Source organism: Physeter macrocephalus, chromosome 7 (genome assembly GCF_002837175.3).
Source record: "Physeter macrocephalus isolate SW-GA chromosome 7, ASM283717v5, whole genome shotgun sequence".
Lineage (NCBI taxonomy): Eukaryota > Metazoa > Chordata > Mammalia > Artiodactyla > Physeteridae > Physeter > Physeter macrocephalus.
Window position 1 is genome coordinate 57,985,051 of NC_041220.1, and position 17,664 is coordinate 58,002,714.

At 46.2% G+C, this 17,664-nt stretch overlaps 1 protein-coding gene across 1 annotated transcript; it reads left to right on the plus strand.

The window, feature by feature from the left end:
- Positions 1–15,018: 15,018 nt before the first annotated feature.
- Positions 15,019–16,534, plus strand: LOC112062693 (E3 ubiquitin-protein ligase makorin-1-like). Its single transcript, XM_055085746.1, is given in 2 exon segments — positions 15,019–15,147; positions 15,149–16,534. Coding segments are annotated over 2 exon segments (1,437 nt in total). The 5' UTR covers positions 15,019–15,049; the 3' UTR covers positions 16,488–16,534.
- The last annotated feature ends 1,130 nt before the right edge of the window (positions 16,535–17,664 follow it).

Here is a 17,664-nt window from a genome sequence, read left to right on the forward strand (position 1 = left end):
ATTGTTTCTTGACTGTTCCTCCCTGTGTCTGCATCTCCTCACTTCCCTGATTAGCAACTGTTCGAATTTGCCCTTTGGAACTCAGGGAAGGTCCTGGAGTCTCTAGTCTATTCCCTACAAAAAAGTTAGGAGGCACACAGAAAGGCTTCTGTGCCCAGGAGACCACAGAGTCCCTCTCAGTTTCACTCCTCCTCTTCTGGATACTCCTCAATCTTGAGGAGAGCAGATTTTGGACAAGAAAAGGAATAATCATTTCAGATGGAGACATGAATCATAAACTTCGCACAGGAACTCAGTTTTAAGGGGACTCGGTTTTAATCCCCACTTCACTTTTATCTTTCCCCACATCTTTCAGGGAACAGGGTGATGACCGCTCTGGCTACTTCCTGCTGAAATGGGGCACAGTCCTGCCTAAATCTAGGGGAATGGATACCATGTTAGAAATATTTGAGTTCCAAGTCCTGTACCTGAGACTCGTATGATTACGATCTCAGTCCCTTGGTCCCCGATTTTGGTGCAACAAATCCAGTTAAAATAGGAGGGGTAACAACTGAACATTTAATGGGAAAAATAGATCTCATCCCATTAGGAATTCAGCAGAATAAGTCTGAAACCTGGTCTGGAACTGGCACTTCAGAGAGACTTCGTAGCCAGTTGTCTAATTCTACCTAAGTAGGTTTTAACTTCTGACGTAGTATTGACATATCCATAACAGGAGCTGCCGAACACTACACATATGTCTCATCTTTCTATTGGTATCTGACCTAAAGTCATTGTTTGAAATTTAATAGTTAAGAGAGGAGTCCTTGAAAACGTACGGTTGCATCTACCAGCAGACATTGTTTTCAGAATGGCTAGTGGCATCCTGAGTCTTATGTAGCTCAGAAATTCAATTTCAACAATACAGGAATGCGGGGACTTACCTGGTGGCTCAATGGTTAAGACTTCGCCTTCCAACACAGGGGGTGCCGGTTTGATCCCTGGACAGGGAGCTAAGATCCCACATGCCTCGCGGCCTAAAAACCAAAACATGAAACAGAAACAATATTGTAACAAATTCAATAGACTTAAAAAATGGTCCACATCAAAAAAAAATAAAAAACTTAAAGAGAAAACAGAAAAAAAATACAGGAATGCATCTAAATCACATCTACAAAGGTCACTTAGGTTTATCTTGGATGTCTGAACCATAGTTACTACTTTTTGACTGTAAAATGCATTCTCCTCCTCAATGCCAAAGCAGATGTACAATTCGTATCCAAAAGGCCAAAAAACAGGCCACTCTGGTCAGTAAAATTTAAGTTAAACCATGTATAAGCCAGAGTGACTTCCTCACATCTCAATACGGGAAGAGTTTTTTTCCCTTTTGATTCCAAGTCTTTCAATAGAAAGCATTGATGATCAAAATGTCAATCCCTCAGTGCCACAATGATTCAGCTGTTTGGCTGAGGTGTAGATCATGTCCCTCAGCGCTAGGCCTCCTTTATATTTGCCTAGTTAATCCACTTTGGGGGAATACCGATCAGGTATTGTGAACATGCTCAGAGGTATGTTAATGACAAAACGCTTTATATAGGCCATACATTTTATTATTCATACCCAATTGTCACACAAGCATTGTACATGTGCTTTGAGCAGTAGACCCAAAGCAAACAGTGATACATCATGAGTAATTACATTCTGATAACTTCACTAGGTAATTTTTCCTTTCCTCTTAAACATCAGGGCAAAATGAAGCCAACACAGTAACTTTCATAAATACACACTTCAATACAGAGGTGTCACTTATCCAATTGCTCCAAGTCCTAAGTAGCTTGAGGGGAAGGACTTCCTTGTGTCTGGAAAAGAGATCAAAGCCAGTAACAAAAAAACAATAACATTATAACCATATACACCAGTTCACTCAGTAAACAATCCTTTTAACTTTTTATAAAGCCATCTACACAGATCAAAGCCAGTAACAAAAAAACAAAAACATTATAACCATATTCACCAGTTCACTCAGTAACCAATCCTTTTAACTTTTTATGAAGCCATCCGATTCTCCATTAAGATTTTTCATTTCTTACCCAGTTTGGATTATGATATGAAATTTATCAGACACCTGTGCTTGCCCAAAGGTCCTTCACATAGATCTTCTTGAAGATGGAGCACTTTTGCAAAGTGTTAGAGCACAACAGTAACTATCTGTAAATCACATAAAGATTTAAAAGTTCATGGTTAAACCTTGGATCACACTGTAAATGACAAAAGAAACCATGATTGCTGTTACATACAACATTTAAAAATAACTAGAATTATGACTGATCAAATTTTACCAGGACATACTAGATTTTTAGGAATTCCATGGAATTTAACATACTAATCAAACATTTCTCTCTGAGATGGCTCAAGGGCCTTCTAAAGCATCCCAAAGTTAGCTGGAGATCAAAAGAACTGTTAGAATTGGCCAAACAACACTTATTCACTGAACCAAAGTAAAGAGATTTCAAACAAAAATACGGATCACAGACACAGGCAAAGGAACTCACCAGCTGTTCACAATCAAAAGCAGCATTCCAAGAAAACTTTGGAGGGAGAAACCAAATGCAGGCTTGCCCTAACCCACTTCCAACAGAATCCATCTTAGAAAACCGTGGTCATGCACAACTCTTCCCTCAGTGTTCCCTTTTCACAAATGTTCATCACCTTCTGTATCCATCTTATGTTGTCCCTTATTTTTTTCTGCATTCAGACACAACGACCTCTAGTACAAAGTGACTTCCTTTTCTCTTTGTACCGTCAGCCTGTTACCTAGCTGCTCACCTTCTTTATTACGTAGTTTCATAAATGCTTGAACATATGGAATGTCTTTTCTCTTTCTCCTCCTGTGACAAAATAACTCTAGCTGAACGATAGTATAGTCATTTAGGTTACCATTCAAAGACAACCTTTCCTCATATTTCAAGAATGTATGAACATATGGAATTTCTTTTGTCTTTCTCCTCCTGTGACAAAATAACTCTAGCTGAAGGATAGTATAGTCATTTAGGCTATCATTCAAAGACCACCTTTCCTCATTTTTCAAGAATGTATCCATATATTGGCCAGAAAAATTTACAATAGAATTTCATTCTTTTCTTACTCTTAGGTTTACAACTATAGGTTGACCAGTCTGCCAGGATTTTGCCCATTGGCTATCAGATGGAACTGAAGAAGAAGCACTTCTTATGTTTGAACCATAGAACACTCACACATGGACTAAGAACAAAACAAAATGCTAAACTCCAACGGAAGCCTCAAACCAAGGGAACCAGAAACCAAAGAGAAACCAACAACCAAACAGCACAAGACTCAAATCAGCTTCCAAGTCTCAACTTAGCCTGTGACCTCTGTCCCAAGTGGTTCACCTTTCAAATGAGATTTCCTGGAATGAAAAGTCACCCAAATGGGAACCAAGGTTCCCCCAAATGTACAGGGCTAAAAGGACCTCAGACTGCATGCCAGGGGAGTTACCACATGCTGGCTGAGGTGCTGCAACATCCCAAAGGCTATTTTTCTGGTTCCCCCAAATAATCCCTCGGAGTAGGACATTCGGGGCAGTCCAGGCAGGAGGAAGAGAGGAACGTCCTCAAGGCAAAGACGGCCTCGGGAGCTGCTAGGGTGGTCCCTCTTCCACTATCTACTCCTGCCCCAGAGTTCTAACTGCTGGGATGACTGGGGCTCGGCCTTTCCAGGCAAGGGTCCCAGGTGGTTTGGCCTCTAAAGGAATTCTCCAACCCTACACTCTCTCGAAAGAGGCTAGTGTGGAGAAAATCTCAGTGTCCGATCAAGTCAGGGGACCCACAGGGGCCATCCCCAAGTCAGCCCCACATTGGGTACTAAATTTGATGTCGAAAACTCGACCTTTGTGGACCAGTGTCAAATCGAATCTAAGAGAGAGAGGTTTGCAGTAAGTAGAAAACAATAGCTTTACTCCTTTGGCAGCCAAAGGGGGACACAGAAAACTCCTACCCTCAAAAACAGTGTGTCCCAATGCAGGAGGATCTGGTGAGGAGTTTTACAGCAATGGTTTAAGGACACAGGTGATCCTAAGGATTAGTGTGTGTACAGGGCCTTAACTAACTTGAATCAGACCTCAGATGGTCTCTTGAGGAGCTTCTCTTGAATGAAGACGACTAAAATCTTCTATTTCGTGGGGGTTTTAGGTTGCTAAAGAGCCCAAAGATACTCTTAACTGTATCCCTTGAGGCAAAACCAGGATCTTGCCCCAAGGCTGCACTGTTGATTCTAGGCGGTTGTTCCTTGGTCTCTGCATCCCCTCCCTTCCCTGATTAGCAACGGTTCAAATCTGCCCTTTGGAACTCAGGGAAGGTCCTGGAGTCTCTAGCCTAACTAAGGCCCTGACTACACCAACTCAGTCCCTGACACTGTACCGAACAAAGGCTCTGTGGCTAATCCTAACTCAGTCTCTGACACTGTCTCTAACTAAGGCCCAGCTGCCACCAATATCTAAAGCCCTGACATTATCCTGAGCTAATATCCTGACCAGCTCTTACCAAGGTCCTGAAACTGACCCAAAGTAAGCCTTGATGTTGTCCATAAATGAGGCCCTGCGGCTCTCCCTAACAGAGGTCCTGAAAATGTCTTTAATGAAGACCATAAGGCTGGTCCCACAGAGGCTCCTATGCTGCTCCTAAGTCATGCCCTGACACTGTCCCTAACTCAGGACCTGAAAATAGGCCTCAATTAGGCCCTTTGGCTGTACCTTAGTTAGGCTCTGAGCTGTCCGTATATGCAGCGCTGGAAGTGGTACTGATTTAGGGCCCTGACACTGGCCCTAACTAAAGGCCTTGATGCTCTCAGTAATTTCCTGACACTATCCCTGGCACGGAACCTAACTCTCTCCCAAGCTAATGTCCTGCATCTTTTCCTAACTGAAACCCTAATACTCTCCCTAACTAAGGCCCTGACTTATCCTAACTAAGGCTTTGACACGATCTCTCACTAAGGCCCGGAATCTGTCCCTAACATGGGCCCTGCTGCAATCAATAACTAAAATGCAGACACTATCCTGAGCTGATATCCTGACATATTTCTATCCAAGATCCTGACAGTTTCCCAAAGAAAGCCCTGTGGCTGTCCTTAAGTGAAGACCTGAGGCTGTGTTTAACTCAGGCCCTGAAGCTTTCCCTAACTGAGTCCTGGATTCTGTGACTCACTCAGGCCCTGCTCATGTCTTTAACTATGACCTGAATGCTGACCCAACAAACGCCCTGATGCTGGTCCTAAGTCATACCCTGACAGTGTCTGCAGCTAGGGGTCTGACGCTGGGCCTCACTCAGGCCCTGTCGCTCTCCCTAAGTCAGGCTCTGATGCTGTCCCTACAGGAAGCCTTGACACTGGTTCTAAATAAGGCCTTGATACGCTTAGTAACTAAGGTCTTGACAGTATTCTTAGGTAAATTCCTGACACGACCCCTAGACTTTACCCTATACTTCCCCTAGCAAAGGTCGTGACTCTTATGCTAACTTAAGCCCTTATGCTGTGCCTAACACAGGCCCATAATTTACTCTGAAGGCCATGACACTGTCCCAAATGGAGACATAGATGCTCGTCCTAAATGGGGCCCAGACAGTGTCTCTAACTAAGGCCCTGACACTAATCCTAACTCAGACCCTGACACCGTCCCTAAGTAAAGCCTGTATGTTCGTCCTACATCAAGGCCTGACCCTCTCCCTAACTAAGGCCCTGATGCCGTCAATATCTAAAGTCCTGACACTATCCTGAGCTAATTTACTAACCCATCTCTTACCAAGGTCCTGAAATTGTCCCTAAGTAAGACCTGACGCTGTCCCTAAGAGAGGGAATGATCATGTCTTTAATGAAGACCATAATGCTGATCCAACAAAGGCACTGATGCTGCTCCTGTGTCATGCCCTGACAGTGTCACCAGCTAACGGACTGATGCTAGGCTTCACTCAGGCCCTGTTGCTCGCCCTAAGCCAGGCCCTGATGCTGTCTTTACGTGAATCCCTGACATTGCTTATAAAGAAGTCGCTGATGCGCTCAGTAACTAAGATCTTGACACTATCTCTCACTAATGCCCGGAATCTGTCCCTAACATGGGTCCTGCTGCAACTAAAATCCATACACTATCCTGAGCTGATATCCTGACACATTTCTACCCAAGGTCCTGACACTGTCCCAAAGAAAGCCCTGTCGCTGTCTTTAAGTGAAGACATGAGGCTGTGCCTAACTCAGGCCCTGAATGTTTCTCTAACCGAAGCCTTGATTCTGTGACTAACTCAAGCCCAGCTCATGTATTTCACTATGACCTGAATGCTTACCCAACCAAGGCCCTGATGCTGCTCCTACGTCATACCCTGACTGCGTCTCCAGCTAGTGGGCTGACGCTAGGTCTCACTCAGGCCTGACGTTCTCCCTAAGTCAGGCTCTGACGCTGTCCCTACCGGAAACCCGGACACAGGTCTTAAATCAGGCCCTGATTCTCTAAGTAACTAAGGTCTTGACACCAACCCTAGGTCATTAACTGACACGAGCCCTAGACCTTAACCTAACCTTGTTTTTAGCTAATGTCAAGTTTAGCTAAAGAGATTCTTTAGGATGAAATTCTTTCATCCTGTGAATGTTGTTTTCTTAGAAAAATAATTTTTCAACTCTTGCCAAGCTGAAACAAAATGTACTCAACTACTTTGGAATATTCCTTCATAGCAGTGTGCATGGTTCACTTTTACATATGCGTGTGTTGGCCTTCAGGGTACTTGCAGGAATGGCTCCTCTTATGCTAACTAAATCCATGATGCTGTCCCTAAATAAGGCCCTGAAATTACTCCCGAGGCTGTAAACTTGTCCCTAACTAAGGCCTGGAGGCTCGTCCTAACTAAGGCCCTGACACTACACCTAACTTAGTCCCTGACACTGTACCTAACAAAGGCCATAATGCTAGTCCTAACTCAATCCCTGACACTGTCTCTAAGGCCCAGCTGCCGCCAATATCTAAAGTCCTGATATTATCCTGAGCTAATATACTGACCCAGATCTTACCAAGGTCCTGAAACTGGCCCAAAGTAAGCCTTGATGCTGTCCATAAATGAGGCCCTGAGGCTCTCCCTAACAGAGGGGCTGATAATGTCTGTAATGAAGACCCTCACGCTTATCCCACAGAGGCCTTTATGCTGCTCCTAAGTCATGCCCTCCTTTGGCTGTACCTTAGTTAGGCTCTGACGCTGTCCATATATGAAGCCCTGGCAGTGGTCCTGATTTAGGCCCTGATGCTCTCAATAACTAAGATCTTCACGCTTTCCACTTGTCATTTCTTGACACTATCCCTGGCCGGGAACCTAACTCTGTCCCAAGCTAATGTCCTGCATCGTATCCTAACTGAAACCCTAATACTCTCCCTACCTAAGGCCCTGACTAATCCTAACTAAGGCCATGACACTAGCTCTCACTAAGGCCCTGAATCTGTCCCTAACATGGGCCCTGCTACAATCAATAACTAAATTCCAGACATTCTCCTGAGCTAATATTGACACATTTCTATCCAAGGTCCTAACACTGTAAGTGAAGACCTGAAGCTGTGCCTCATTCAGGCCCTGAAGCTTTCCCTAACTGTGTCCTTGATTCTGTGACTAATCAGGCCCTGCTCATGTCTTTAACTATTACCCGGATGCTGCCCCAACAAAGACCTTGATGCTGCTCCTACGTCGTGTCCTAACAATGTCCCCAGCTAGGAGCTTGTCACTGTGCCTCACTCATGCCCTGTTGCTCGCCTAAGTTCTGCCCTGATGCTGTTCCTCAATAAAGCTCTGAGGTTCTCAGTAACTAAGCTGGTGACACTATCCCTAAGTCATTTGCTGACACGATCCCTAGACTTTACCCTAACGCTGTCCCTAGCTAATGTCCTGCCTCTTATGGTAACTGAAGCCCTTATGCTGTGCCTACGTCATGAACTGAATTGAGTCCCAACGCCATGACACTGTCCCTAACTAAGGCTGGATGTTCAGCCTAAGTCAGGGCCTGACACTGTCCCTAACTAAGGCCCTGATGCTGTCCATATCTAAAGTCCTCACACTATCCTGAGCTAATTTACTAATCCATCTCTTACCAAGGTTCTGAAAAATGTCCCTAAGTAAGCCCTGACGCTGTCCCTAAGAGAGGGCCTGATCATGTCTTTAACGGAGACCATAATGTTGATCCAAAAAAGGCACTGATGCTGCTCCTGTGTCATGCCCTGACAGTGTCGCTAGCTAACGGACTGACGCTAGGCCTCACTCAGGCCCTGTCCCTCGCCCTAATCCAGAACCTGATGCTGTCCTTACTTGATGCCCTAACATTGGTTCTAAGGAAGACCCTGATGCTCTCAGTAACTAAGGTCTTGACACTAACTCTCATTAAGACCCGGAATCTGTCCCTAACATGGGCCCTGCTGCAATCAATAACTAAAATATGGACACTATCCTGAGCTAATAACCAGACATATTTCTATCCAAGGTCATGACAGTGTCCCAAAGAAAGCCTTGTCGCTGTCCTTAAGTGAAGACCTGAGGTTGTGCCTAACTCAGGCCCTGAAGCTTTCCCTAACTGAGGCCATGATTCTGTGACTAACTCATGCCCTGCTCATGTCTCTATGACCTGAATGCTGACCCAACAAAGGCCCAACAAAGGCCCTGAAGCTTCTCCTAAGTCATGCCCTGACAGTGTCTCCAGCTAGTGGGCTGAGGCTGTGCCGCACTCAGGCCTTGAAGTTCTCCCTAAGTCAGGCTCTGATGCTGTCCTTACCGGAAACCATGACATAGGTCTTACATTAAGCCCTGGTTTTCTAAGTAACTAAGGTCTTGACACCAATCCTAGGTCATTAACTGACACTAGCCCTAGACCTGAAACTAACCTTGTCTTTAGCTAATGTCAAGTTTAGCTAAAGAGATTCTTTAGGATGAAATTCTTTCATCTTGTGAATATAGTTTTCTTAAAAAAAGAATTTTTAAACTCTTGCTAACCTTAAACAAAATATACTCAACTGCTGTGGAATATTCCTTCATAGCAGTGTGCATGGTTCACTTTTACATATGCGTGTGTTGGTCTTCAGAGTGCTTGCAAGGATGGCTCCTCTTATGCTAACTAAATCCCTGATGGTGTCCCTAAATGAGGCCCTGAAATTACACCCGAGGCTATGAACCTGTCCTTAACTGAGGCCTGGAGACTCGTCCTAACTCAGGCCCTGACACTGTCCCTAACAAATGCCCTGACACTACACCTAACTCAAACACTGACACTACTCCTAGCTCACTCCCTGACACTGTACCTAACAAAGGCCATAATGCTAGTCCTAACTCAGGCCCTGACACTGTCTCTAACTAAGGCCCAGCTGCCGCCAATATCTAAAGTCCTGATATTATCCTGAGCTAATATCCTGACCCAGATCTTACCAAGATCCTGAAACTGGCCCAAAGTAAGCTTTGATGCTGTCCATAAATGAGGCCCTGAGGCTCTCCCTAACAGAGGTCCTGAAAATGTTTTTAATGAAGACCCTCTGGCTGATCCCGCACAGGCCCTTATGCTGCTTCTAAGTCATGCCCTGACACTGTCCCTAATTCAGGCCCTAAAGATAGGCCTCACTAGGGCCTTTGGCTGTACCTTAGTTAGGCTCAGAATTTGTCCGTATATGAAGCTTTGGCAGTGGTCCTGATTTATGCGTTGATGCTGGTCCTAAATAAGTCCCTCAGTCTCTCAATAACTAAGGTCTTCACGCTTTCGCTTGGTCATTTCCTGGCACTATCCCTGGCCGGGAACCTGACGTGGTCCCAAGCTAATGTCCTGCATCTTACGATAACTGAAACCCTAATACTCTCCCTAAATAAGCTCTGACTAATCTTAACAAAGGCCTTGACACTTTCTCTCACTAAGGACCGGAATCTGTCCCTAATGGTCCCTGCTGCAATCAATAACTAAAATTCGGACATTGTCCTGAGCTAATATCCTGACTCAATCTATCCTCGGTCCTGATACTGTCCAAAAGAAAGCCCTGTCGCTCTCCTTAAGTGAAGACCTGAGGCTGTGCCTAACTCAGGCCCTGAAGCTTTCCCTGAGGTCTTGATTCTGTGACTAACAAAGGCCCTGCTCATGTCTTTAACTATGACTCGAATGCTGACCCAACAAAGGCCATGATGCTGCTCCTACGTCATGCCCTGTGTATCCAGCTAGGGGGCTGACACTAGGCCTCACTCAGGCCTAGACGTTCTCCCTAAGTCAGGCTCTGACGGTGTACCTACCCGAAGCCCTGACACAGGTCCTAAATTAGGCCCTGATTCTCTACGTAACTAAGGTCTTGACACCAACCTTAGGTCATTTTCTGACACTATCCCTGCCTCGGAACGTGACTCTGTCCAAAGCTAATGTCCTGCATCTTATCCTAACTGAAACCCTAATACTCTCCCTAACTAATGCCCTGACTAATCCTAACTAAGTCCTTGACACTATCTCTCACTAAGGCCCGGAATCTGTCCCTAACATGGGCCCTGCTGCAATCAATAACTAAAATCCGGACACTATCCTGAGCTAATATCCTGACACATTTCTATCCAATGTCTAACATGGGTCCTGCTGCAATCATTCACTAAAATCCGGACACTATCCTGAGCTAATATCCTGACACATTTCTATCCAATGTCCTGACACTGTCCCAAAGAAAGCCCTGTCGCTGTCTTTAAGTGAAGACATGAGGCTGTGCCTAACTCAGGCCCTGAATGTTTCTCTAACCGAGGCCTTGATTCTGTGACTAACTCAAGCCCAGCTCAAGTCTTTCACTATGACCTGAATGCTAACCAAACCAAGGCCCTGATGCTGCTCCTATGTCATGCCCTGACTGTGTCTCCAGCTAGGTGGCTGCCGTTAGGTCTCACTCAGGCACTGATGTTCGCCCTAAGTCAGGCTCTGAGGCTGTCCCTACCGGAAACCCTGACACAGGTCTTAAATTAGGCCCTGATTATCTAAGTAACTAAGGTCTTGACACCAACCCTAGGTCATTAACTGACACGAGCCCTAGACCTTAACCTAACCTTTTTTTAGCTAATGTCAAGTTTAGCTAAAGAGATTCTTTAGGATGCAATTCTTTCATCCTGTGAATGTTGTTTTCTTAGAAAAATAATTCTTAAACTCTTGCTAACCTGAAACAAAATGTACTCAACTGCTATGGAATATTCCTTCATAGCAGTGTGCATGGTTCACTTTTACATATGCGTGTGTTGGCCTTCAGGGTGCTTGCAGGAATGGCTCATCTTATGCTAACTAAATCCGTGATGCTGTCCCTAAATAAGGCCCGGACTTTACTACCGAGGCTGTAAACTTGTCCCTAACTAAGGCCTGGAGGCTCGTCCTAACTCAGGCCCTGACACTACACCTAAGTCATACCTTGACACTACTCCTAGCTCAGTCCTTGACAATGTACCTAACAAAGGCCATAATGTTAGTCCTAACTCAGGCCCTGACACTGTCTCTAACTAAAGCCCAGCTGCCGCCAATATCTAAATTCCTGATATTATCCTGAGCTAATATCCTGACCCAGGTCTTACCAAGGTCCTGAAACTGACCCAAAGTAAGCCTTGATGCTGTCCATAAATGAGGGCCTGAGGCTCTCCCTAACAGAGGCCCTGACAATGTTTTTAATGAAGACCCTCAGGCTGATCCCGCAGAGGCCCTTATGCTGCTCCTAAGTCATGCCCTCACACTGTCCCTAATTCACGCCCTAAAGATAGGCCTCACTTAGGTTCCTGATATTATCCTGAGCTAATATCCTGACCCAGGTCTTACCAAGGTCCTGAAACTGACCCAAAGTAAGCCTTGATGCTGTCCATAAATGAGGGCCTGAGGCTCTCCCTAACAGAGGCCCTGACAATGTTTTTAATGAAGACCCTCAGGCTGATCCCGCAGAGGCCCTTATGCTGCTCCTAAGTCATGCCCTCACACTGTCCCTAATTCACGCCCTAAAGATAGGCCTCACTTAGGTCCTTTGGCTGTACCTTAGTTAGGCTCTGACGCTGTCCATATATGAAGCCCTGGCAGTAGTCCTGATTTAGGCCCTGATGCTCTCAATAACTAAGGTCTTCACGCTTTCCATTGGTCATTTCTTGACACTATCCCTGGCCGGGAACCTAACTCTGTCCCAAGCTAATGTCCTGCATTTTATCCTAACTGAAACCCTAATACTCTCCCTACCTAAGGCCCTGACTAATCCTAACTAAGGTCTTGACACTATCTCTCACTAAGGCCCAGAATCTGTCCCTAACATGGGCCTGCTGCAATCAATTAGGCCCGGAATCTGTCCCTAACATGGGCCCTGCTGCAATCAATAACTAATATCCGAACACTATCCTGAGCTGATATCCTGACACATTTCTATCCAAGGTCCTGACACTGTTCCAAAGAAAGCCCTGTCACATGTCCTTAAGACATGAGGCTGTGCCTAACTCAGGCCCTGAAGCTTTCCCTAACTGAGGCCTTGATTCTGTGACTAACTCAGGCTCTGCTCATGTCTTTAACTATGACCCGAATGCTGACCCAACAAAGGGCCTGATGCTGCTCTGACGTCATGCCGAGAGTGTCTCCAGCTAGGGACCTGACGCTGGGCCTCACTCAGGCCCTGTTGCTCGCCCTTGGTCCAGCCCTGGTGCTGCTCCTAAATAAGGCCCTGAGGTTCTCAGTAACTAATGTCTTGACACTATCCCTAGGTCATTTGCTGACACGATCCCTAGACTTTACCTTATCCCTGTTCCTAGCTAATGTCCTGCCTCTTATGCTAACTGAAGCCTTTATGCTGCGCCTATGTCAGAACCTGAATTGAGTCTCAACACCATCACACTGTCCCTAACTAAGGCCTGGATGTTCGGCCTAAGTCAGGGCCTGACACGCTCCGTAACTAAGGCCCTGATGCCGTCAATATCTAAAGTCCTGACACTATCCTGAGCTAATTTACTAATCCACCTCTTACCAAGGTCCTGAAAATTTCCTTAAGTAAGCCCTGACGCTTTCCCTAAGAGAGGGCCTGATCATATCTTTAATGAAGATCATAATGCTGATCCAGGAAAGGCACTAATGCTGCTCCTCCCAACGCCGTCACACTGTCCCTAACTAAGACCTGGATGTTCGGCCTAAGTCAGGGCCTGACACTGTCCCTAACTAAGGCCCCGATGCCGTCAATATCTAAAGTCCTGACACTATCCTGAGCTCATTTACTAACCCATCTCTTACCAAGGTCCTGAAAATTTCCTTAAGTAAGCCCTGACGCTTTCCCTAAGAGAGGGCCTGATCATATCTTTAATGAAGATCATAATGCTGATCCAGGAAAGGCACTAATGCTGCTCCTGTGTCATGCCCTGATAGTGTCCCCAGCTAACGGACTGACGCTAGGCCTCACTCAGGCCGTGTCACTCGCCCTAAGCCAGGCCCTGATGCTGTCCTTCTCTGAAGCCCTGACATTGGTTCTGAAGAAGTTCCTGATGCTCTCAGTAACTAAGTTCTTGACACTATCTCTCATTAAATCCCGGAATCTGTCCCTAACATGGGCCCTACTGCAATCAATAACTAAAATCCGGACACTATCCTGAGTTAATACCCTGACACATTTCTATCCAAGGTCCTGACACTGTCCCAAAGAAAGCCCTGTTGCTGTCTTTAAGTGAAGACATGAGGCTGTGCCTAACTCAGGCCCTGAATATTTCTCTAACAGAGGCCTTGATTCTGTGACTAACTCAAGCCCAGCTCATATCTTTCACATGACCTGAATGCTGACCAAACCAAGGCCCTGATGCTGCTCCTACGTCATGCCCTGGCTATGTCTCCAGCTTTGGGGCTGACGCTAGGTCTTACTCAGGCCCTGACATTCTCCCTAAGTCAGGCTCTGATGCTGTCCCTACCGGAAACCTGGACATAGGTCTTAAATTAGGCCCTGATTCTCTAAGTAACTAAGGTCTTGACACCAACCCTAGGTCATTAACTGACACGAGCCCTAGACCTTAACCTAACCTTGTTTTTAGCTAATGTCAAGTTTAGCTAAAGTGATTCTTTAGGATGAAATTCGTTCCTCCTGTGAATATTGTTTTCTTAAAAAAATAATTTTTAAACTCTTGCTAACCTTAAACAAAATGTACTCAACTGCTATGGAATATTCCTTCATAGCAGTGTGCCTGGTTCAGTTTTACACATGCGTGTGTTGGCCTTCAGGGTGCTTGCAGGAATGGCTCCTCTTATGCTAACTAAATCAGTGATGCTGTCCCTAAATAAGGCCCTGAATTTACTCCCGGGGCTGTAAACTTGTCCCTAACTAAGGCCTGGAGGCTCGTCCTAACTCAGGCCTTGACACTGTCCCTAACAAAGACCCTGACACTACACCTAACTCATACCCTGACACTACTCCTAGCTCAGTGCCTGACACTGTACCTAACAAAGGCCATAATGCTAGTCCTAACTCAGGCCCTGACACTGTCTCTAACTAAGACCCAGCTGCCGCCAATATCACACTGTCTCTAACGAAGGCCCAGCTGCTGCCAATATCTAGAGTCCTGATACTTTCCTGAGCTAATATCCTGACCCAGGTCTTACCAAGGTCCTGAATGTGGCCCAAAGTAAGCCTTGATGCTGTCCATAAATGAGGGCCTGAGGCTCTCCCTAACAGAGGCCCTGATAATGTTTTTAATGAAGACCCTCAGGCTGATCCCGCAGAGGCCCTTATGCTGCTAAGTCATGCCCTCATACTGTCCCTAACTCAGGCCCTAAAGATAGGCCTCACTTAGGCCCTTTTGCTGTACCTTAGTTAGGCTCTAACGTTGTCCGTATATGAAGCCCTGGCAGTGGTCCTGATTTAAGCCCTGATGCTCTCAATAACTAAGGTCTAGCGCTCAGAGATGCGACGAGGGGCAGAGGGGAGCGAGCGGCCGGCTCAGTGTCCTCCCCCACCCCACTCATCGCCTCGCCGCCTTCTCCTCCCCGTAGCCGGACCGGAATTATGTGATCCCGGAAGTTCCGGCGCCATTGCTGTGTGGGATAAATAGTAATGGCGGAGGCTGCACCTCCCGGAACAACAGCCACAACATCAGGAGCAGGAGCGGCAGCGGCGGCGGTGGCAGCGGCCTCCCCCACCCCTACCCCGTCACCTCCCCGTCCCTGGGGGCGGGGGAGGCGGCAGCGACGGCTGCGTCGGCGGCTGGACTAAACAGGTCACCTGAAGGTATTTCGTGCATGGGGTTTGTAAGGAAGGAGATAACTGTCGATACTCACATGACCTCTCTGACATTCCATATGGTGTAGTGTGCAAGTATTTTCAGCAAGGGTACTGTATTTACGGAGGCCGCTGCAGATATGAACACAGCAAGCCATTGAAACAGGAAGAAGCAACTGCTACAGATCTAACTGCAAAGTCACCCCTTGCTGCTTCCTCGAGTCTCTCATCAGTAGTTGGACCGATTGTTGAAATGAATATGGGCGAAGCTGAGTCAAGAAATTCAAACTTTTCAACTGTAGGAGCGGGTTCAGAAGACTGGGTGAACGCCATTGAGTTTGTTCCTGGGCAGCCCTACTGTGGCCGTACTGCCCCTTCCTCCACTGAAGCACCCCTGCAGGGCTCAGTGACCAAGGAAGAATCAGAGAAGGAGAATACTGCAGTGGAAACAAAGAAGCAGCTCTGCCCCTATGCTGCAGTGGGAGAGTGCCGATATGGGTAGAACTGTGTGTATCTCCATGGAGACGCGTGTGATGTGTGTGGGCTGCAGGTCCTCCATCCAATGGATGCTGCCCAAAGATCACAACATATAAAATCTTGCATCGAGGCCCATGAGAAGGACATGGAGCTCTCGTTTGCTGTGCAGCGCAGCAAGGACATGGTGTGTGGGATCTGCATGGGGGTGGTCTATGAAAAAGCCAACCCCAGCGAGCGCCGCTTCGGGATCCTCTCCAACTGCAACCACACTTACTGTCTCAAGTGTATTCGCAAGTGGAGGAGTGCTAAGCAATTTGAGAGCAAGATCATAAAGTCCTGCCCAGAATGCCGGATCACATCTAACTTTGTCATTCCAAGTGAGTACTGGGTGGAGGAGAAAGAAGAGAAGCAGAAACTCATTCAGAAATACAAGGAGGCAATGAGCAACAAGGCGTGCAGGTATTTTGATGAAGGACGTGGGAGCTGTCCGTTTGGAGGGAACTGTTTTTACAAGCATGCGTACCCCGATGGCCGTAGAGAGGAGCCACAGAGACAGAAAGTGGGAACAGCAAGCAGATACCGGGCCCAACGAAGGAACCACTTCTGGGAGCTCATTGAGGAAAGAGAGAACGGCAACCCCTTTGACAACGACGAAGAAGAGGTTGTCACCTTTGAGCTGGGCGAGATGTTGCTTATGCTTTTGGCTGCAGGTGGGGACGACGACCTGACGGACTCTGAAGACGAGTGGGACTTGTTTCACGATGAGCTGGAAGATTTTTATGACTTGGATCTATAGCAGCTTTGCGGGGTGTGCGAACTGGTCTGCTGAGCCTCAGGCGGCAGCCGTGCCCGCTTGTCGCGGCAGTGCCGGCCTGTGGTTCTCTTCTAGGCAGGCCTCTCAACTCTAGGTGCTGTCGTAATAATTTTTACCCAGGGCCTGTCTTCTCAATCCCTCACCTTTCCCCAAGGAGTATGTTGTTTTCTCTGTTTAAAAAAGTTACAAAAATAAATCTTAAAGTTAGTTTTTTTTGTAACATGAATTTAACTGTCAGACAGTTAAGAGTGTAGGTTTGTTGCATCATCTGTTTTCAGCCAGATTCACACAGTTCTGGATTTCCAGTACTCGTTTTTGAGGACCCCAGGTTCAAAAGTAACAGCATTGGCCCTGCTTTGGGGTCCAAGAATTGGGGTGATAGGTGAAGGATCTGAACTGTGGCATGTAGCCTTCTGCTATAGACTTAGGCGGATGCTTGAGGTTTCTGGTGAATTCTGCACATCTGTGTTTTTATATCTGTTCCCTGCCCTGTAATCCCCACCCTGTGCACTTGTTCTGTGGTTTTGGTCTCTTGTTTAATTGCACACAAGTACTACTGCTGGGTAACCAGAACCAGGTGCGACTGTGTTGAGATTTTTACTGTGTTTAGCCTGATAGGAAAATTGTGAAAGAACACATATAAAGATATAGTGGAATAAAATAAATGCAGAGTTGGAAGTTGACTCCCAAGGGCTGATAGACTTTGTACGTGTGAGTGTGTAACAAGCTTCTCATCCCTGCATAGATGCAGTGTCTGTAGCCTTAGTGGAAAAACTCAAGTTTAGTGGTTTCAGCCCCGTGTGGCAAATAGATCTTAAAGGACAAAGCAGTATATTGGTAGCTGTTAATAGAGCAGGGCTAGCTAGCTCTGTCTATATAAATAGGGAAATGGGCTTAGCCACAGAAGTTCAAACTATCTGGTTATCTCATGTATTAACACAAACTGGGTCTCAGTTGCCAGTTGTATTTAATGGTTTATGATCTCCTAGACTTTCTAGTCCAGGCACTTTTTGACAAACCTTTGTCCTCATTCGAGGAGTTTTGTTGTCGGGTTTTTGTGTTGGTTTTTGTGGTATTTGCCTCATTCCATCCCTGAGCTTTGCAGCTAGACAGGTGTGATTCAAAACTAAGTTCTAAGATGTTTTCCTGTAGTTGAGTA